This window comes from Balaenoptera musculus, chromosome X (assembly GCF_009873245.2).
Source record: "Balaenoptera musculus isolate JJ_BM4_2016_0621 chromosome X, mBalMus1.pri.v3, whole genome shotgun sequence".
Lineage (NCBI taxonomy): Eukaryota > Metazoa > Chordata > Mammalia > Artiodactyla > Balaenopteridae > Balaenoptera > Balaenoptera musculus.
The window spans coordinates 85,449,473-85,471,670 of NC_045806.1; the positions used below are offsets into that span (position 1 = coordinate 85,449,473).

Here is a 22,198-nt window from a genome sequence, read left to right on the forward strand (position 1 = left end):
AACTCCAATACTCTACTGATAGAAATGTAAAATGGTGAAACCTCCTTGGAAAAACAGTTTGGCAGTTTCTTAAAAATGAAACTTACAATTTCCATACAACATAGCCATTCCATTCCTAGGTATTTACCCAAGAAAATTAAAACATACGTCTACATGGAAATTTGTATGTGCATGTTCATATCAGCTTTATTTGTAATCGCCAAAAATTGGAATGTACCTAAATGTCCATTAACAGATGAATGGATAAGCATTCACCATACCATGTAATACCACTCACCAATAGAAAGGAATATGCTATTATTTCATGTAAAATCGTTATGTTTAATGAACGAAGCCAGACAAAAATAAAAGAGCATGTGCTCTATGATTCATTTTATATTTAAAAATACTATAAAATGAAAACTATAGTGACAAAAAACAGCTCAGAGGTTGAGTGGGGTTGGGGGGTGTAAGGAGGGAGGGATTACACATGGGATGAAAGAGATTTGGGGAGATGATGGAAGTGTTTGCTATTTTGATTATGATCATGGTTTCATAGGCCTAAATATATGTAAAACAGATCAAATTGAATACTTTAGGTACTTCTAAAACTTTAATTGTACATTTAAAAAAAATTGAAGTATAGATGATTCACAATGTTGTGTAATTGTACATTAATAAAGCTAAATTAATTACTCACTTGTAGGTACTAACTGAAAAGGCTGAGAGTGATAACCTGTCTTGTTGTTTATTCTCATGATATTTGATTTACTTGTTTTTGCTTTTTTCATTGTAAGTTCATTTTTTTCCTTGCTGGTCTCTTTAAATACTCCCTCAGTGATATTTCCATTTTCTGTAATTTGAAGAAAATAGCATATGCTGCTGAAAGGTTGACCCTCCTCAGAGATCTCCCCTTTTTCTCCTTATTTACTAGACTTCTATCCCAATCCTTCCGTGAAAATCTGTAAAAACATACATATTTTCCTCAAGATACTAAAAATTTACCAACATGAAAGTATAAACAACTGATAGGGATGAATGTGTTTGTCCCTTTTGTTGTTCCTGGTTGACTCACTTTTCTTTTGTTTTCATAAGAGATTCATTTTATTTCCTTGCAGGCTTCTTTAGGACACTCCCACTGACATCTCTCCATCATCACCTTAGAAAGTCAGATTGTACTGTTCACCAAGATCAGGAAAAACAGACTTTCCTATGGGATATATAAATTAATGGAAGCATTCATGAGGTACTCAGTTCTCCTTCAATCACCTTCTGACTTGGCTCCCTGACTTTTACTTTTTTCCGGAAAGTTCTGGCCTCACTCCACCCTTACAGAAACATCCAGGAAAGGGCACTTCCTTCAGTTCGACTTTAAGCAATCATGTTTTGATTATGGTACCTGAACGTTACTGCTTCTAGAAAATTCTGTACTCATCCCCTACCATAAGAGGAACTCCCAGGAGAGGGATGTTAATTTGATTCTCTTTCCACAATCACATTGTGACCTTATTCCTTGAACTTTATCACTTCCAGAAAGTTCTGACCTCATCATCCCGCTCCTTCAGAAACACCAATGGGAGGGGATTTCAGTTCTTCAAAAAACCATACTCTGAACCAAAATATTGACCCTTACTTCTTCCAGAAAGTCTGTTCTCATCCCCCACCATCCCCAAAAACCCTGGTGAGGCTTCCTTGCTTTCCTTTGACCAGTCAAGTTCTGATCTCATTCCCATATTTTTTAAAAATTGAGGCTGCCTTGGGAAATCTAGGATTGGGGTAGAAGGCACAGTATTGATTTTCTGAGGGACCAAAAAGCCATTTATGAACATCACTCCATCAGCTAGCCTTTATGAAGTGCCTATGAGTTCACCACCGTGCATTTTCAGATCAGACTCTCCCTTCCTCTAGACAGAAAATGAAAGATCATTCCAGCCCCAAAATATTAAGGGTCAGAGTCCTCCTTAAATATGTTTCTCAATTGAACATGCAGGGACTCTGATGACTAAAGTGTGAACATCAAATAAACAGTGATTTTGTATAAGTTGTGCAAGTTTGTCCATACACACCACTGGCAATCAGCACACACTGCAAAAATTTCCAAGTCATGTCTTATGAAGGTACTGCGGTGAGGAGACAATCACCCTGAACTGGAAACTGTGGTCCCAGCTCTACTACTCACTGGCTGTGTGACCTTGGAAAAATCACTTTCCTACCTAGTTTCCTCATCTGTGAAATGAAGTTTGGACTGATAAAATGACTTCATTTTTTTACCCTGTGACCTACAGTTAGAAATACATCTTATAAGGTGACAATATTTCTTACATGTAAAACTAAAACAAGTTTCTCAAAATAATTCTTAACACTACTCATGGGTGATGAACTCTGATGTTTTTTGGTCTATTCTTTTAAAAAAATTGCCTGTGACCCACAAAACTGATTTCAAGAGTTGTAATAGGTGGCAATTCTCACTTTGAAGAACACTGGATTGAAGAATCTTTAAGATTTCTTTCTGCTCTATTCTAAAAATTAAAATGTCTACACTTTTTCAAAGTGTCTACACTGGAAACACTAAAAAGCAAAATATAGAACAACAGCCTCAGTCTTGCTGAGTTTGATCTTCCTCAGCTTGTTATCAGTTACAAAAGTCAAATATTCTCCACCTCCAGATGACAAAGTCCTATAGAAAATGTCCCAGATCGGACCCCCCCCCACCAAGATGTACAGCAGAGGGTAACCTTGGTACTTAGCATCTCTGAACTCCAGTACCCTCATCTGCCACTGTCCCTACCACTCTTATAATCAGTCTATTTTAGGGTCTTGTACTTTTTTAATGTTTTTGCCCATTGAATTCAGGAAGTATTCATCCTATGTTATTCCACTTACTTTGTTTACACTTAATGACACGAAACACACATACGTTCATGGAATATACATACACACAATGATACACACATATGTACACAGATATCCAACATACATACACACAATACTGGCCTCAGACTTCAGTGTACACTAGAATTACCCGGAGAGCTTACTAATAAATGGAGATTTTGGAATCCAACTCTGTAGGTCTGGAAGATAGGAGCCAGAGGTCCTACATTCTCAAAAAGCTCCCCCACCAAGGTATTTTTATGCAGATGGTGGACTCACACTCCTTGAAAACCAGTACAACATACATTCTTAAAATATCAGATACTGAATTATGAATACGATCCTTCCTGGTTGGTTGAGGACAAGAAAAAATAGTCAAAGACAACTGAGATTTTGAGTCCAGGGAGCTAGGAAAGGAAAGGTAACATTAACAAAAAATAAACACTGGTGTGTCACAGGAAGATTGCTTTTTAAACTGCTTTATTAATTTCATATTATGAAAAGAATAATTTTTCCTTAACTGGATGAAATTGCCCTGCTGACAGAAAGTTTTACAGAGACAAAGCAATATTCAATTAGAAACTGGTAAGTGGAAACACCAAAAGGTTTACAGAAAAAGTAAATCACAAAAACTACAAGCATGTAGAGCAGAGGCCACATTACTGACCTCAGGGAAAAATCTTAGGATTCAAGGTATAAGGCAAAACTCATAATGATTGTCAGGTTCCGGAGTTTGGTAGCGCACATGATGCCTCATTTGCTGCTTCTTAGTCTTCCTCCTGATTTCCATCATCTGCCCTGCGTGCTTTTCTACATCATCCCCCACTTCACTGTGATCAATATGCCTGCTGGGTATGGCCCATCGAAAATTAGGGACAAGTCGTCTAACACGTCCCAGCCTGACATTTCCTCCAGGCTTCTGGCCTCTACCCCCTCCCAAATCGCGTGATTCCTCTCCATGCTGCAAAGGGGCCTGGTCCCCCCCTTCGTTTTCCTGTTGGGTATTTTCCATGTTGAGATTTTTTACTGCTTGTTCCTCTTTGGACGCCATTGCTCCTACGAGACAAAAGAGAGAAGGGACTATTTTCTGGGTGGACTGATCAGCACCGAGGACAGAGGCCCTACTAAGCACCTCTCAAGACTTCCAGCCCCGGATGTAAAGGCTCTTCAAATTTTCGTTTTCCCACCTGAGAGACTCCCTACGCCCTCTAGGGGGCCCCCAGTCCAAGCTCTCCCCCCTCCCTCGCCCCAAACCCACCATTTTCCCTGCCTATCCATGCCCACGTCTCTGCAGGCACCAAAATGGAGGACGGGGTAGGGGGGAGCATTTGGGGGGGTCTTAGGGCTATCCACACGTTCCCCCCACCTGCCCACTGTCCCCCGCACCGACCTGGGCCTATCCTCGCGGTCTCCTGCTTCTCCCGATTCTTGCTGCAAGTGCGCCGCCGCGACACTTCCACTCGCAGACCTGCAGAGAGTAAGGGTGGGGGAAGGGGGGCTGCTGCATCCGGACGCTCGGCCCCTTCTCGGCCCCGCATCTCCCACCCCCGGCCACCCCCACCCAGCGTCCCCCGCTCCCATCCTCAGCCACCCCCGCGCCGACCACCATTTTCTACCCCGAGAAGAAGGGGGGCGGGGCGGGGGCGTCGGAAAAGCTCGCTGTGTTGCGAGAAGCAGGCCGTCGCCTCAGGGCCGCGCGGCCCGCCCCCAGAGAAGGCCTACCGTTTTCTGTGGCCAAACGCCAGGCCGCAGGGGGCATGGGGGCTGCGGTCTCCGCCCCGGGGCAACCGGACCCCCAGGGAGGGGTCCGCAGGCCGTGTCCGCTCGCCAACGCCACCTCTGCGGACCCCCCTCCGGGTCCCTTACCTGCTGCCCCCGCGCCTCGTACTCTTGGGGGCCGCCCCCAGCTCGCACTCCCGCAGGGACCGAGAAGGCAGCGAGCAACAGCTTGGTCTACCACTAGAGCGGGGCGAGCGCCAGTCGGCGCTGGCCGTTCACGTGGGGCCTCCGTCACCGCGGGACGCTACGCCCTTGCCACGCCCTCTCCTGCCCCACGGGGTCGCGCAGAGCCGGCCGTGCGCACCTCCCCCTGTCCCCCGTGTCACTTGTCCAGGCACCGGCCTGGGCCCCAAAGCTCTCCTTTCTTTGTGTGTTCCTGGGCCTTTCTCTAACGGCCGTGGAAGGGCAGTATCTTCCCAGGGGGCCACTGGCCATTCCCACTGCTCTTCTGGGGACTTGCCTTTGCCCTCCTCTGCTCTCAGGATACACCCCTCCACCTGCCAGGATTCAGGCGTAACATTTTAGGGTATGCAAAACCCCTCTGTACTGAAGATAAATCGCACTTTAATGCAATATTCTAAAAAAACAAAATTAATGCAAGAATATCTATGATGAGCAAGGTGCCTCAAACACCCCACCCCCAAACTGTTGTCCTCTTTGTTACCAATGCCCACCGTTTTCTCGTTTTCTCTAGACACAAATGCATGGTGGGGGCAACAGGAAATGAATCAAGGAGATGGAATTGTTTCTAATTATTCTTAACACTTTATTGTTTTGTTCCTATTTTTGATTAAAAATTCCTTCTATTTATAGTTTACATTATCTTTTGTTATGGAAAAATTTCAAACATGCAAAAATAGAATAGTATAATGAAAGGCAATGTACTCATCACCCAGTGTACATAACAACTGGAAGTGTACTGAAACAACTCATGGTCGATCTTATTTCATCTATATCCTTACCCACTTCCCACCCTTAGAGATTATTTTTGAAGCAAATCCCAGATATAATATCACTTTGTGCATAAGTATTTCAAAGTGCACATCTACAAGGACTCTTTTTTACTGACAATCATAATACCATTATCACACCTAACAATTAATCATCCATTAGTACCATTTTATGTCCAATCCGTGTTCAAGTTCCCAATTCTGTTATAGTTATTTTTAACAGTTTGCCTGGACCAGGGTCCAAATAAAACCTGATGCCTACTGCTGCTTTCAGGATACTCTCTTTGTCTTTGGTTTTGAGAATTTGACTGTAATGTGTCTTGGTGAGTGTATCCTGCTTTAAATTTGTTGAGCTTCTTGGATGTGTGTATTTGTGACTGTCCTTAAATTTTAAAAGTTTTACCTATCATTTCTTCAAATAATCTTTCTTCTTTCTCTCTTTCTCCTTTTTCTTTTTGCTCCTCAGACTGGGTAATTTCAATAGACTTATCTTAAAGTTCCCTGATTCTTTCTGCTGACTGTCTACATCTGATGTTGAACCTTGCTACTGAATTTTTCATTTCAGCTACTGTACTTTTCAGCTCCAGAATTTCTATTGGTTTTTTTTTATATAATTTCTTCCTGTTTATTGATATCCCCTATTTGGCGAAACATCATTCACCTGGTTTATTTTAGCTCTTTTTCCTTTACCATTTTGCTCATATTAAAGGCAGTTGATTTAAAGTCTTTTTTTAATATATATAAATTTATTTATTTTATTTTTGGCTGCGTTGGGTCTTCGTTGCTGCGCACGGGCTTTCTCTAGTTGGGGCAAGCAGGGGCTACTCTTGATTGAGGTGTGCAGGCTTCTCATTGCGGTGGCTTCTCTTGTGGCGGAGCACGGGCTCTAGGCACGTGGGCCTCAGTAGTTGTGGCGTGCAGGGTCAGTAGTTGTGGCTCGTGGGCTCTAGAGTGCAGGCTCAGTAGTTGTGGTGCACAGGCTTAGTTGCTCCGCGGCATGTGGGATCTTCCCGGACTGGGGCTCAAACCCGTGTCCCCTGCACTGGCAGGCGGATTCTTAACCACTGCACCACCAGGGAAGCCCTGATTTACAGTTTTGAGAGACAGTTTCTATTAATTTTTTTCCTGTGAATAAGCTGTACTTTATTTGCTTGCCTCATAATTTTTTGTTATTGAAACTGGACATTTTGAATATTACTATGTGGTGCCTCTGGGAATCATATTCTTCCCTCTCCCCAAGATTTGTTGTTGCTGGCTGTTGTGGTTTGTGGTTGATTGTTTGTTTAGTGATTTTTTAAAACTATTTTTGTAAAGTCTGTATTCTTTATCATGTGTGTCCATTAAAGTCTGTTGCCTAAGCTTAGTGGTCAGCTGATGTTTTGACAGTTACTTTAAATACCTGGAGTCAATAAAAGTTAAAGAAGAAAAAAGAAGAAACATTCTCCCAGTCTTTGCAGATTGGTCCTTGCTGGGGAACTCATTCAGTCTTAGCCAGGCCATTTACAACTCTGCATTAGTTTTCACTTCCTACTTGCCTGAGTCTGAAGGACAGCCAGAGGTGAAAGCTTTGGGTCTCCTCAGGCTTGTAAAGCACATGCCCACCTTTCCCTTTCATGCCATGTTCTCTCCTTTGGCAGCCATCTCATCTATACTTATATCTTCAATTGCTGTCCATCCACATATGATTCCTGCATTTCCCTCTCTAGCTCAGTCTCTGATCTAAATATCTTGCTGCATTCTTAACATTCCCACTTGGGTATACAAAAGTACTGAGAAATCAGGATGGCCCATCATGTTCCCTCCAGAAAGGATCCATTACGTGTTGCTCATCCCAGTTAATATCACTACCTGTCACACAGATAATCAGGTGAAACATCTGAGAATCACACTAACACTTCCCTCTATACCCCCAACCCAACTCTCAAATCTTTCATGAGTTCACCTGTTTGTTCATTCATGCATATATTCACTCATCTAGTAGAAAGAGGAATATTGCTGGCTCAAGGGAAAATGGGGATAATCACACAATCAGAGTCCTGGAGTAGGTGATCCATTGCAAGGAGAAGGGCTACCATAGGAAGATTTGTCACTGCAGGGAAAGTAGGGAGCATAGGTGCTGAGGCAGATAAATTGGTATGTTTGGTGCTGGGGGACATATAGACAATCTCTTCTGTGATAGCATTTATTTTTCCAAAGAAGCAAGAAGCCAAAAGAGCAGTTGAGAATGTTGAGGTGTGAGAGAGTGTTGAAGGTTTGTGCACAGAATAGATGTTGTGCCCCAGTGGTCTCAGATATTGAAAAAGTATACTGACTATGGAAATGTGGTAAAATTGCCTGCTAGGCCTGAGTTTTTTTCCCATATCTTACAATAGCTTTCTTTCTGCTTTGTCTCTCACAACTCTCCCCACTTTTCCCACCAGGCTCCCACACTGGTTTTTGTCTTTTTCTGGAACAAGTCATACTCACTCCCACTTCAGAGTGTGCTGTTCCTTAGGCTAATATCAAAGGTTCTTCACACACTCAGCTCTTTCTTATCATCCAAGTCTCAGCTGAAAAGTCACGTCCATAGCATGGCTTTCTCTAGTGACAAAGTATGGCACAGCTCCAGGGATCATCATGTACGGTGTAGTCAAAGTAAGTGATGGTCTTTGAAGTTGTCAAACTTGGTGGCCCTGGAAATCCTTGACTGCCTTCTCCATAAATGTTATTTTTGATCCCATTTCTCTTTTTTATTTTCTTCATGGCATTCTTCACCCATTGAAATTACATTAGTTATTTTTTATTTTATGTGTATCCAAAAGAGAATGTAAACCCCATAAGGGGAAGGGCCTTTCCTGTCTTAAGGACTCAGTAAACAAGTGCTGCATGTCTCAATTGTTATCTACCAGATACACCAAAACAGAAACATAATTAAAGTTGAATGGCAAAACCAATTGACATTGGAATCAGAGATCACAGTATGCAAAATATTTAAAGAAATCTTGGACATTTGCTATCCAGCAGTTCTCAAACTATAGTGAACATCAGAATCTACCAGAGAAATTGTTCAAAATACAGATTCCTGAGCCTCAAACTCCAGGGAAAGGTCTAGGGTAAGGTCTTAAAAGTTGCAATTTTAACAAGAGCCCAGCTGATTCTTATAAAAGTGGCCTGTGCTTCATGCTTAGACCAACAAATACCTTTTAAAATGCTGTTTTCCTCATTCTCAGACATAAATCGTAGCAATATTTTCTTAGGTCAGTCTCCCAAGGCAAAAGAAATAAAAGCAAAAATAAACAAATGGGACCTAATCAAACATAAACTTTTGCACAGCAAAGGAAACCATAAACAAAACCAAAAGACAACCTACAGACTGGGAGAAAATATTTGCAAATGATGCAACCAACAAAGGATTAATTTCCAAAATATGCTAACAGCTCATACAACTCCATATCAAAACAAACAGCCGAATCAAAAAATGGGTAGAAGACCTAAATAGACATTTCTCTAAAGAAGACATACAGATGGCCAACAGGCACATGAAAAGATGCTCAATATTGCTAATCATTAGAGAAATGCAAATTAAAACTACAACGAGGTATCACCTCACACTGGTTAGAATGGCCATAATCAAAAAGTCTACAAATAATAAATGCTGGAGATGGTGTGGAGAAAAGGGAACCCTCCTACACTGTTGTTAGGAATGTAAATTGGTGCAGCCACTATGGAGAACAGTATGGAGGTTTCTTAAAAAACTAAAAATAGAGTTATCATATGATCCAGCAATCCCACTCCTGGATATATATCCAGAAAAGACAAAAACTCTAATTCAAAAAGATACATGCACCCGAATGTTCATAGCAGCACTATTTACAACAGTCAAGACATGGAAGCAACCTAAATGTCCATCAACAGATGAATGGATAAAGAAGATGTGATATATATATATACACATATATGTATATATATGTGTATATATATATATATATAATATATATATATGTATATATGTATATATATGTGTATATATATATATATATATAATGGAATATTACTCAGCCATAAAATGAATGAAATAATGAATGAAATAATGCCATTTGCAGCAACATGGATGGACCTAGAGATTATCATACTAAGTGAAGTAAGTCAGACAGAGAAAGACATATATTGTATGATATCACTTACATGTGGAATCTAAAAAATAGTACAAATGAACTTATTTACAAAACAGAAACAGACTCACAGACATAGAAGACATACTTATGGTTACCAAAGGGGAAAGTGGGGGAAGAGATAAATTGGGAGTATAGGATTAACAGATGCAAACTACCATATATAAAATAGGTAAACAACAAGGGTGTACTATATAGCACAGGGAACTATATTCAATATCTTGTAATAAACTATAATGGAAAAGAATCTGAAAAAGAATATATATATATGTACATATATAATGGAATCACTTTGCTGTACACCTGAAACTAACACAATATTGTAAATCAACTGTACTTCAATTTAAAAAATGGTGTTTTCCTAGGGGAAATTGTTTCTATACCATTAGTCTGTTACCTATTATGCAGAGTTCTATGATATCATCATTTTGACTGCTGGTGTAATTACTGGGAAGCACAGTGTTCATCTAGGACCTCAGATTGCTTTTCCAGATGGGACCTCATTTAACTCTTGGTAAACTATCAGGGTCCACTGCACCCAATTTTTGTTTTTGAGCTTTTCTTTGAGCATTTCTAAGTACTTTTAAGGATTGCTATTTTATGTTTTCTATTCTTTCCTAGAAATCTTCCTAAGAATGAGGAGAATATTATCTCTTATTTTTAAATAGAGATAATAATAATAGAGATGGTGTGTGCATTCTACCTTGCACACACCACGTGGGACAACTGGGCCCTTTTGTAAAATTAACATATGGGATCTTATTGATCTTATTTTTTCTATATCTTGAGACATTCAGCTATTCATCATCCTAAGAATTATTTTATTATTAGCTAATTCCCAGCTATACTAAAAAGACTAAAAAAAATGAGATAATGCAAGAATGATGGACTAGCTTACATTAAGAATGACGCAATACTGAAACAAGTCATATCACATCACCATTTAGTTTTTTACTGCATTGTCCAAAGTATTACACTATCTTTCAAGAAGGTATAAAAGAAGTCAAAAGACTCCATCTTTGCATTTATTTAATCCAGCTTTCATTGAACACAGGTGAGATTTTTTTTTCCATTTTCTTCCCATATGATGGAAATTGAGAGAGGAATTCATTTTATGGTTATTAGATCAGAAGACGAAAGTACAGTGACAGCAATATCAAACTGTGAGTCTTCAAACGACAGTGTCTTAGATGAACTTTCTCAAACTCAAAAATCAACCAGTGAACAATGTACTTCTAAGGACCAAAATGATAAATGGTGTTCACAATCAGTTTGACACTAGTCATACAATATGTTGTGACAAGAACTAGAAATGCCGTGTTTTGCTCAAAGGACATGGGGAAACTTTCTGTCATCTTTATGATATTGTATATTTAATATATGTCCAATATTTAATCAATAAGTTTCTAAGTAGACAACTGCTGAAATCAGGTAATTAGAAGGAAATAGATCATGTATAAGTGGAAAAAAATCATTGGATTCATCATTCTAATTGGTGTTCATCAATCTAAAAATGAAAATGTTTTGCAACTATGGAGCAAAGACGATGGCTGTCTTCCCTTAAATGAAATTATGAGCTGTCAAAGTTTTGAAAAGTTTTGTTTTGATGATTTAAGTACAAGATGAACCAGAAGTAGTGATAAGACAGAATTTATTGGGGATATAAGTGAGATAGAAGTGAAGAATCAGTATCTACAAGATGTATATATTCCAGATTCAGGCATGAGAGTTGATGAGTAAGTTACATTCACAGGATGATGCCTATTTTGTGTATACCTATCTTCAAAGCCAGGAAAGTGAGGAATAAAATTTGGGTTTGATATGTTTAAATTCTTGTTAAATGTTCTGATTTAGTTGTCCTCTGTTATCCCTTTTTTTTTCACTCCTGTAAATTATTCATAAATTGACTTAATACACAAAACATCAAATGAGTATTTTGTATCCAGAAGGTGATGATGATTTTGTCCTGGTATTCTTTTTTTTTAAAATATATTTATTTATTTGGCTGCTCCAGGTTTTAGTTGTGGCATGCAGGATCTAGTTCCCTGACCAGAGATCAAACCTGGGCCCCCTGCATTGGGAGCACAGAGTCTTAACTGCTGGACCACCAGGGAAGTCCCTTGTCCTGGTATTCTGAGTGGTAACATTCCTGAGTGGCTAGGAGAACTCAATATTTTTATCTTGTTTAATCAATGCGGCTGGTGGGAGTGACCTCTCCAAAGTGCCTTTATGATGGGAACCCCTGACTCTCATTTCAGTGTTCTACTTAGCCAAGTCAATATCACACTGTGTGCTTCCTTATCAGCTTCTGTGCCTCAAGATCAAAGTTCACAAACTTTTCTGATGTTAAATCTAGAAGTCAAAATAAGACAACTGGAGAGCTTATGAAATAGAGGGGTGGGGGAGATTTTCTTCTCCTATCCTAGACTCGACTGGAGATCCTTCAATTAAATGGAAATGATATAATGACATTCCTTTTTTAAAATTTATTTTATTTATTTATTTTTATTTTTATTTTTTTTGGCTGTGTTGGGTCTTTGTTTCTGCGCACGGGCTTTCTCTAGTTGCAGCGAGCTGGGGCTATTCTTCATTGCGGTGTGCAGGTTTCTCATTGCAGCGGCTTCTCTTGTTGCAGAGCATGGGCTCTAGAGCGCTGGCTCAGTAGCTGTGGCAAACGGGCTTAGTTGCTCCGTGACATGTGGGATCTTCCCGGACCAGGGATCGAACCCATATACGCTGCATTGGCAGGCGGATTCTTAACCACTGCGCCACCAGGGAAGTCCCTATAATAACATTCTTTCTCCAGGACTCCATCAGGCAGCCAATTCTAACATAACAAACTGGCACAGAAACTCATGTGGGCAGGTAATGAATTTGTATGCATATCCCTTTATTCTGTTACATTTTCAAGTATTCCCTCTAGTAGTCAAGCTTTTCAGTTCATGTCCAGGACACCTCTTTTAAGAAGGGAAGAGTCAAAGTGGGAAGCAAATTGGCATCTCCTGAAGTGTCCCACTAGGTGCCCAACACTGGTGGTTTAAAAATGAGGAAGGCTGAGGGTCAGAGCAGTTAAATATCATTCCCAGGCCCCACAGTTAGTAAAAGGCTGAGGAGATCTTCTCACCAAGGGTTGTCTGACTCTAGTGACCATAGTCTCGCCACTCTCCCACTTAGACTTCTCTTTTAGATGGTAGCCTTGCAAGGATGAGGAATGATTGAGTTTATGCTTTTTTGGGTAGGGGAATCCATGCTGAGTGGTACAGGTTACCAGGGGATTTGTACTAATATTTATCTTCCTCCATTTCAAGATTTCTGATAGATACACAGGATTAGAGCTCATGTAAGAAGTCTGGAATGAAATGTGAATTGGAGCCTGCATACCTTGATCCCATTAGGTGCCTAACACATGCATGGTGGCCATGTTCTACTTTACTCTTTCTGAGTCTCATTACTCTCTCTGCAAACTGAAGTTGCTGGACTAGGTAACTGCTAAGGTCCCTTTCTGCTCTGTTTTCATAAGGGCTAAAGATGGCCACTTAGTAGTTTCTGGATGCTGCAAAGTGAGTCAGAGCTCCTCATCAACCGCCCCATCCCTCCGTGTAGGCTGCACTTCAGCCATATCAGACTGTCTCCTGGCTGTGTGCCCCAAGCACATTGGGTACATTTCCTCTTCCATGCCCTGTGCATAGCCAGGAATGTCCATATATGTATTCCACTTCCTCTCACTATCCTACGCTTCCTGTATGATTTAGCTCAAAGCCCATCTCCTTCTCTGATGATTTTGACTGGCATTGCCTGGCACACAGTATTTTCTCAAGAAGGTCATGACAAAAGAATGAGGCCATTAACCAGTGAAGGTTTAATATTCTTAATGCATAAAAAACAATAAATATCAGAAAAGGTGGTTAATTGTATCAGTAATTAGGGAAATGGAGGTGAAAACAACAGAAAGCAATATTTCAGAGTCATCAGTTGAGGAAGACTTATTTTAAAATTCTCTAAATACCAAAGTTCTGGTTTGTTTTTGGTTGTATTTTTTTGTTAGGAGTATGATGTATAAATTGAGAATTTTCACCCACTGCTGGTGGCAGTTTAAAAAGGTGCAAACATTTGGGGGAACAATTTTATAATTTCAAGTAGAGCTTATTCATATCCTAAGACTCAGACATTTCATGCTTAGGCACATAACAGCTGGAAACTCATACATACGTACATAGATATATTCATAAAACACTATACCACTTAAGGAATAGTGCAAGTATTTCGTAACAATTTTCAAGGCCACATAGCTTGGTAAGAGGCATTACAGGGATTCTAACCCTGATTTTTCTCAATCTACACTAGCACGCAGATAGTCAGTCACCTTCTAGGGCTCAGTGTTGGGTTTGTGTAAACTTATTCGATGTGAAAACTCTGCTAGAATCTTGCAGTTGTAAAGGACAGGGCCACTAAGTAGGCAGTTGTATGGACAAGTTTAGGGCTGAACAGAGAGAGGTGTGAAATGGGAGTTTGAATACAGGTTGCCAGTGCCTGGCACATAGAGGTTGCTCATAAATATGTAGTGAAAGGATGAATGAAATGTCAATTTTGGAATGATCAGCCTCTGGCAGTGATCATACATCTTTACAACCTTTTCCTAATTGTATATGAGATAGAGGCTTGTTTCATACTTCCAGTTTTAGAACCTGCTTTGTAAAAATTATTTTTTAAAATGTTTATACTTTTGACAACGTGAAATATGGACTTTGGGTGATAAAGGGTGTATAGATATAGGTTTATTGATTGTAACAAATGTAGCACTCTGAGGTGGGATATTGACAGTGGGGGGGGAATTGTGTGGGTTTGTGGGAGCAAGGGGTACATGGGAACTCTCTGTACTTTCTGCTCAATATTTCCTTGAACCTAAAACTGCTCTACAAAATAAAGCCTATTTAAACAAACAAAAATCTTTATTGCTTTGGTTTTCTTTCCTTGCTAAAAAAATATTATATGCTTGGAGAAAATTGAGAAAGTAGAGGTCTTCACCAGCTGGTAGGGAGAATTGCAACTTGAACCTCACAGTTGAGGACAACAGATTAGGTGGGGATGAGGGAGGACCAGGGGTTCCCTTAAACCCACTTGATGGACTTTTCTAGATGTGAAATGTGGCACAAGACCCTGTGCTTCCACTGCTATTACCTGTGCAGTCTCTGAGCCTCATGACAGACGGATCCTGTCTGATGAGTAAAATTTGGGATGATGCTATACATAGTTTCTAATTTGCTTCCTCCCCAGCCCCTTCACTATTAATTATGGACATATTTTCAGAAAAGTAAATCTCTCTGTACAACAAAAAACTTGCAAATAAATTTAAGACCAAATTCAAACCTCCTGTTTTAAAATGTTATTTTTATTATAGTTACATAAGTAGTAAATCTTGGATGTAAGGTAAATTCGAACAACACGGAAGTGTATATAACATCTATATTTCGCCACAACCCTGGAAATATCCATTACTGTAATTTGGTGTATGTATAATTTATATATATTGTACGTTATTTGAAGAGCTTTATAGAAAGACCTTCTTGTAGGAGAACATCCTCCACACCCAGCCACCTGAAAATACTGAATTCAGTGTTTGCACACTGTCCTGGCAATGCAGAAGAGTCAGAAAAACTAAAGGCTGAGCATTTCTTATCTTCATCAACTTTTAGACCTTGAACCCTCTATTTTCTTTACAAGGCCTTTCCTTTTCAACATTAATACGAACTGGCTTATGTTTCTCCTTCCAATGAATAGCTAAACAAATATACCAAAAATCCTTCCCTACAAATCAATATTCCTAAGCCACATCCTCCCCTCTCTCCTCTCATTTTCATAAACAAAAAACTTCTCAAAGCAGGGGGAACTACATTCACTGTCTCCGCTTTCTAACCTCCCTGTCATTCCTCAACCCACCCCTGTCTATTGCCTCTCCATTCAGCTGAATCTGCTCTCAACAAGGTCACCAATGGCATCATTGTTATAAAACCCAAAGGAGTTCCTTTCAGCCCTTATCTATATAAATGAGCCCATGTTTCTGATGAAAACAATACATGCTCCTTGTTTTTGGTTGTTGTTAAAAACAAATCACAAACTTACAGAAAATTTGCCAGTATAAAACAAAGAATCCCCTGCCCCATCCCCTTCCCTGGACCATATGAGAGCAAGTTGCCAACACGATGCCCCATAGCTCCCAAATACTTTAGAGTGTATGTCTTACAGACAAGACCATTCTCCTATATAACCAGAAGACAACCATCAAAAACAGGAAATTATCACTAATAAAATTTATCACAAGCTAATCCTCAGACCCTGTTCAAGTTTTGCCAGTTGTCTTAACGATGTCCTTCATAGCAAAGAATCCAGGACAGAATCTTGTACTGTGGTGTCTCTTTAGTTTTCCACAGTCTAGCAAAGTTCCTCCGTTTTGTCTTGACTTTTATGACCTCGACATTTTTGAAGACTGTGGGCCGGTTATTTCGTACCCTTTCCTCCCTCCCTTCCCCTTCCATTGCCTGCTGCCTTGAGACTTTCAGAGCTACACTTCTAGATCTGACCACCAGGGGAGTATCTATCAACATTGACTACATTTTGCAAAGGAAAAGCCATGATTTTCTTTTTTTTCCTACTCTTATTACAGTGACTCACCAAACTGTTTGCTAATTCCTTTCTACTTTCCAGGTCTGTTTTGTGTATGACCTCTCTGGCATGTGACTGATTTGAACCAACACTTCACCTAAGAAATTATATAAATGGCAAATGGGTACATGAAAAGGTGATCAACATTATTCGTCAATATGGAAATGTAAATTAAAATTACAGTGAGATATCACTACACCCCTATGAGAAAGGCCAAAATTAAAAATGCTGACTATGCTAAGCACTGACGATATTGTGGAGGATCAAACCCTCATACTCTGCTGATGGGAATGAAAAATGGTATAACCACTTCAGAACCAGTTTGGTAATTTCTTACAACATTAATCTTACATCTACCATATGCTCCAGCCATTGAACCCCTAAGTATTTACCCCACAGAAAGAAAGCATGTGTCCCTGTAAAGACTTAAACCCAAATGTTCATACCAGTTTTATTTAAAAGAGCTTCATGTTGGAAACAACCTCATATCCCTCACCAGGTTAATGGATAAAACAAACTGTGATATATCTGTATAATAGAATACTACTCAGCAATAAAAAGAAACTATCTATACAGGCAACAAATGGATAAATCTAGAAATAGGCTGAATGAAAGAAGCTAGGAAAAAAGTACATTCTATACAATTTTATTTACATAAAATCACAATGAAATTAATTAATAGTGACAGAAGTTCAGTGGTTGCCTGGGAACAGGAAAGGTCCAGGGGAGGAAGTTGGAGGCCAGAGGCAGGTGGGTGGGAGATTACAAAGGGGCACGAGGAAGTTCATTATCTCCACTGTAGTGTTGGTTTCATGATGTAGACATATACAAAACCTTATTAAAGCATACACTTCAAATGTGTGCAATGTATTGTATGTCAATCATAGGTCAATAAAGCATTTAAAATATATTTTTCTAAGTCTTTGATGCAATTAAAATAACCAGGAGAACAATACCCATCAATATGCTCTTATCATATTAATAGGTCCACACCATGTCTCACCAAATTCGTCTACACCACATATTACCAAAATAGAAATCATCTTTTGCAATGAGGTATGTTGAAATATTTAGTGAAAGTTGATGCACATGTCCTTCTGAAGTACAGACTAAAAATATTATTTCTTGGAAAATAATCATATTTTAGAATATCCGGTTATTTTAGGGGACATGGCTGAATATTATTATAATAGGGAAGCTCTAGAGTAATTATTATTTTTCAAAATACTAAATCCTCATAACTGACATTTTATACTAACACTTGGAAACTTTTTGGCATTTAAACATTTCGTTACACAATGGATAAAAATGTGGTGAGCAGGGAAGAATCCATGGTACAATCACAGATTGCTAGGAAAAACAACGTAGCATATTTCTTTTGTTTTTTCTTTTTTTTTTTAGAAACTGTTTATTTTCCGTCAACCTATTTCCGTTTTAAGAGTTTGTGGAAGAACAGTTTAAGACCACTCAGTGGTTGTTCCTACCCACTCAATGGCCTGAGCAGTGGGAGCTGCAGACCAGTCTTCAGTGGCAGGCTGAGCACTCCAGTCTTCAGGGGGGAACTGCTTAATAGGCACAGAGGGCACCTGCACACCTTCGGACCAGTCCACCACCTCAGGCTGAGTAGCAGTGAACTCAGGAGCTGGAGCAGTCCATTCACTCTGAAATTCCTCCTTGGCCACAGCCTTCTCAGCTGCCGCTTGCTCTTCGTTTTCAATCTCTTCAGGATCTCTGTAGAAGTAGAGATCAGGCATGACCTCCCATAGGTGTTCACGGGAGATGGTGCCACGCATGTGCAGAACTTCCCGGGCAAGCATCCACCACATCAGACCCACTGAGTGAGCTCCCTTGTTGTTGCATGGGATGGCAATGTCCACATATCGCAGAGGAGAGTCTGCGTTACACGGAGCAATGGTAGGCAGGTTAGCTTAAGAGGCCCCTGTGAGAGGCTGGTGGTCAGCCCTGGGATCAGTAACCACTAGAAGTCTTGGCTCCTGGAACGCTGCCTGGATCTGGTTAGTGAAGGTTCCAGGAGTGAACCGGCCAGCAATAGGAGGGGCTCCAGTGGCAGCAGCAAACTTCAGCCCAGCTCGCTGGCCAGTATTCCTGGAGGATATGACACTGACATCAGCTGGGTTTTCAGTGGCAACAATGGCACGAGCTTCCAACAGAAGCTTCTCCCAGGTTCCCTTCAGATTTATGATGTAGATGCCATCACTTTTCCTTTTGTAGATGTACTGTTCCATTTGGAAGTCAAGGTTGGTGCCACCTAAGTGGGTTTCTGCTGCAAGGAATTTGAGAACATCCTTCTCCTTCATTTGCAGGACATCAAGGGCTCCGGACATTGTGAAAGTTTCCCTTTAAGTTACAATGGGAATACAGAACAACGCCGTATGGACCCCTGTCTGGCTGGCACGGAAAAGGCAGTTGCATATTTCAATACCCATCTGAGACATACATGGGAATCACTGACTATTATTTACACAGTTAGAAAATATATATGTAAACTTATTGCAAATGCATATTAAACATCAAGTAGCTCCCTCAAGCTATAGAATTCATTGCTTTTGCACAAATAAGGCATTTCTAAGATGGGCCTCAGGACTACTACAAAGCAAGTAGCTGCTGATGGAATGACATTCCACCTGCTAAACCTCTTTCCCATGATGAGATCAAAGTAGCTTCTCTACTTTTAGGCTAGAATCTCACAGGAGCTATTTCATAACATGCTTTTGTCCAGATCTATGAACTCACTAGAGCCAGGCGTCATATTCCACCAGGAAGTGAAGTGTTGTGGTTTCCTGAGGACTGCTGCCCTTGAATCTGGAGTAGAAGCTCCAGCAGCCATCAGGACACAGATGCTCAGAACCTGCCCCCTTCAGACACCTGATGTGACCAAGGCCACCGGCATGAGAAGCTGCACAGGGAGAGACAGATCCAGCAATTACCATGCTTTACTGGTAACTGTGTGCCCTGCACCGTGCTAGGCACTGGGTTAGTGACATAGACAGTGAAACAACTGGGCAGTGATCCTAACTACCAGATGTTACAATGGGTTTCTCACCAGGGGCTTTTTCTTTTCCTTTCCTCATCTCTCCCCCAACAACGAAGTTGATAATAAATAAGAAGTGGCCAAACATTCATGATCCCACAATAACCACAGGACTATAGGCTTACTCATGTGTTATCACTGAATGTTCACAGCGATCCTGTGGGGAAAGCATTCTTTTTTTTTTTTTTAAACAAATCAATTTTTTAAATTAATTAATTTATTTATTTATTTTTAGCTGTGTTGGGTCTTCGTTTCTGTGCGAGGGCTTTCTCTAGTTGCGGCGAGCGTGGAGCCACTCTTCGTTGCGGTGTGTGGGCCTCTCACTGTCGTGGCCTCTCTTGTTGCGGAGCACAAGCTTCAGACGCGCAGGCTCAGTAGTTGTGGCTCACGGGCCCAGCCGCTCCTCATCATGTGGGATCTTCCCAGACCAGGGCTCGAACCCGTGTCCCCTGCATTGGCAGGCAGATTCTCAACCACTGCGCCACCAGGGGGAAAGCATTCTTATCCCCATTTTACAGAGGGGAAAGCTGAGGCTTAGAGTCGTTACCTGTCTCACCTCCCGCGCCCCTGCCTTTAGAAGGAAAGTGGCTCCAGGACACCCCTGGAGCAGGACACCGCACCCACTGGGGCCGGGCGGGACCCCAATGGCTTTACCTATGAGACAGCGGAGGCACCTAGCCCCAAAGAGGGAAGGAGGCGACTTGGAAGCGGATCCCTTTGTCTCCCCACACCCTAGGGCGGTCCAGCCGCCACCGCCGGGACGCACACCCTCAGCTGAGTCCCAAACACCTGAAGGCGGGACCTGTGCTACTCGTCAGGTCACGTCAGTCTCTGCAGAAAAGTCGTCACGGTCGCCTCACTGACGTCAGGTTTCCACGGCAACCGCGATGCGCAGGCTAATCCCCCACACCGGAAATGCCTCTTGCACACTCCTCCACTCCCTGGATTTCAGTGAAAGCAGAGGACCTTAGCTCTGGCTACCACCAGAGAAAGCATACTAATTAGAGGCACTAGACTGGGATCCGGAAAATTGGCGAACTCCGCCCAGGTTGATGGAAAAAAAAAAAGTCCCTGTTGTCAGGAATATGTTTGCTTTAAAGAGACAAGGGCGGAGTTATTCTCAGTGTACAGAGACCCAGGGAAGTATCCTAGGATTCTTGGAGATGAGCTAGCCCTCAGAGGGCTAACAGAAGTTCGTCATCTGTGGTAGAACATTAAGAGAATGTCTATAATCGTGTGACTCAATGATCTAAGAAGTCGGAAAAAAGTCATTTATTTATTTATATATTTATTAAGTCATTTAAAGAAACATTCAGAGGTGCTTCAGGGAGGCAGGCCTAGAAAAATATAGTCATTTAATAGGCAGAAAGAAACCTAGTCAATTCCCCAGACAACTGGTTTCTCTTGGGGAAATTCTTATTCTCCATTCCTGATATTTTCTTCCATGAGGAGGGACATCCATGACCAAAATACTTCTAGCCTCTCTGTAATTCACTTCTCTATTGTGGGAATCACTTATCTGATGAGTGACTTTGGAAGGAGGAACACACAGCCCAGACCCTTTCCCTTCAAAATTCTTGAAGCAAGCTGCCTTTATAGAGCACATGTTTACTCTGCTCTCAGGGGTGGGTCTAACAATAGATCCACAGCTCTTCTCCCCTTTTCTGAGTCTTGCTGGCTCCCCAACTTTTCCTATGATCCGTTACAAAATGCTTGTGTCTTTAAGGGGTCCCCCAAACACACCCTTTATCCACATCTGGGCTCTAACTCAAGAACTATGACAAAAGAATAAAAAGAACAAAACATCGATTCTATTACTTATAAAGGTGATATTGGAGAAAATGACTTAGATTTGCAGGCAATTGGGCTTCTTTTTTAATGAACCCCAGAATCATACTGACTTGACCAACTAAAGTGCTTCATGAGACAGTCATAAAGGCCAAAGACTATAATACAGAGCTATTTGCTGCTGGTGAAGAAGCTCTGTCTATATGTGCTCAAGGAAAGTAACTTCCTTGCCAAAGGTTATCCCTGTAGCAGGAGAGTGTTTCAGGAAACAATCTTTGAGAATCACTTTTCAAAGTGAGTAAACACCCCTTGTTCTATTACTCACCAAGCAACGTTCTGAGGGTATGGTGTTCCATGTGGTTCATGGAGCCAGTTGTAGCAACAACCTCTCAGTTCCTTAACACAGGAGATTGCATTGGAGGCTCCTCTTGTGGAGGGGGATTGGAATTAGGTTCTAAATTCCAAAAGTAGGGTGAAAATCATATGTCATGAAAATTTCCTGTGGAAATCCCTTCAAGAAGGAATAGAAATGTTCAGAAATCGATACCCACATATAAAGCTATATGCAATCTATAGCCGAAACTATAATGAAGTCCTACCAAGGCTTCAGGAATCAGTGAATCCCTATCCTTTCCAATGATTACAGACCACAGAAAAAAAGTACACCCCAAATGCATGTTTTGGATATCCATTTCTACTTAATAAAGTCCCCCAAATAATAGTCATTTATTATCTCTCAGGATTCAGTATGTTGACTCAGCTGAGTGTTTTTCTGCTCCACATCGTCTCTGTCACTTTAGGTCACAGTCATCTGGAGGCTTAATTCGGCTAGGACATCCAAGAAGGTGTACTCACGTGGATGATTGGTGCTGATTGGGGGGCTCAACTGGGGCTGTTAAACTTAGATTCACAGTCTCCTACCCCAGGGTGTCCAGATTTAGCAAATAAAAATAAAAGACACCAAGTTA

General features: G+C 41.0%; 3 protein-coding genes across 4 annotated transcripts in view; 1 reads left to right on the forward strand and 2 right to left on the reverse strand.

Moving 5' to 3' along the window:
* LOC118888426 (nuclear RNA export factor 2-like) overlaps positions 1-22,198 on the forward strand; it is a 295,223-nt gene that overhangs the window by 249,866 nt on the left and 23,159 nt on the right. The gene's annotated exons all lie outside the window — the stretch shown is intronic.
* BEX4 (brain expressed X-linked 4) lies at positions 3,314-4,859 on the reverse strand. Of its 2 annotated transcripts, none has more exons than XM_036839411.1 (3): positions 4,717-4,859; positions 4,241-4,318; positions 3,314-3,906 (listed from the first exon to the last, which is right to left on the reverse strand). In XM_036839411.1, exon 3 carries the CDS (start codon positions 3,899-3,901, stop codon positions 3,539-3,541), a length of 363 nt encoding a protein of 120 aa, XP_036695306.1. In that variant the 5' UTR covers positions 3,902-3,906; positions 4,241-4,318; positions 4,717-4,859; the 3' UTR covers positions 3,314-3,538. The 2 variants fall into 2 exon arrangements, with proteins under 2 accessions (XP_036695306.1, XP_036695305.1); XM_036839410.1 differs by lacking the exon at positions 4,717-4,859 and adding an exon at positions 4,573-4,697.
* On the reverse strand, positions 17,843-18,759 carry LOC118888428 (40S ribosomal protein SA-like). Its single transcript, XM_036839405.1, is given in 1 exon segment — positions 17,843-18,759. A coding segment is annotated over 1 exon segment (888 nt). The 5' UTR covers positions 18,736-18,759; the 3' UTR covers positions 17,843-17,847.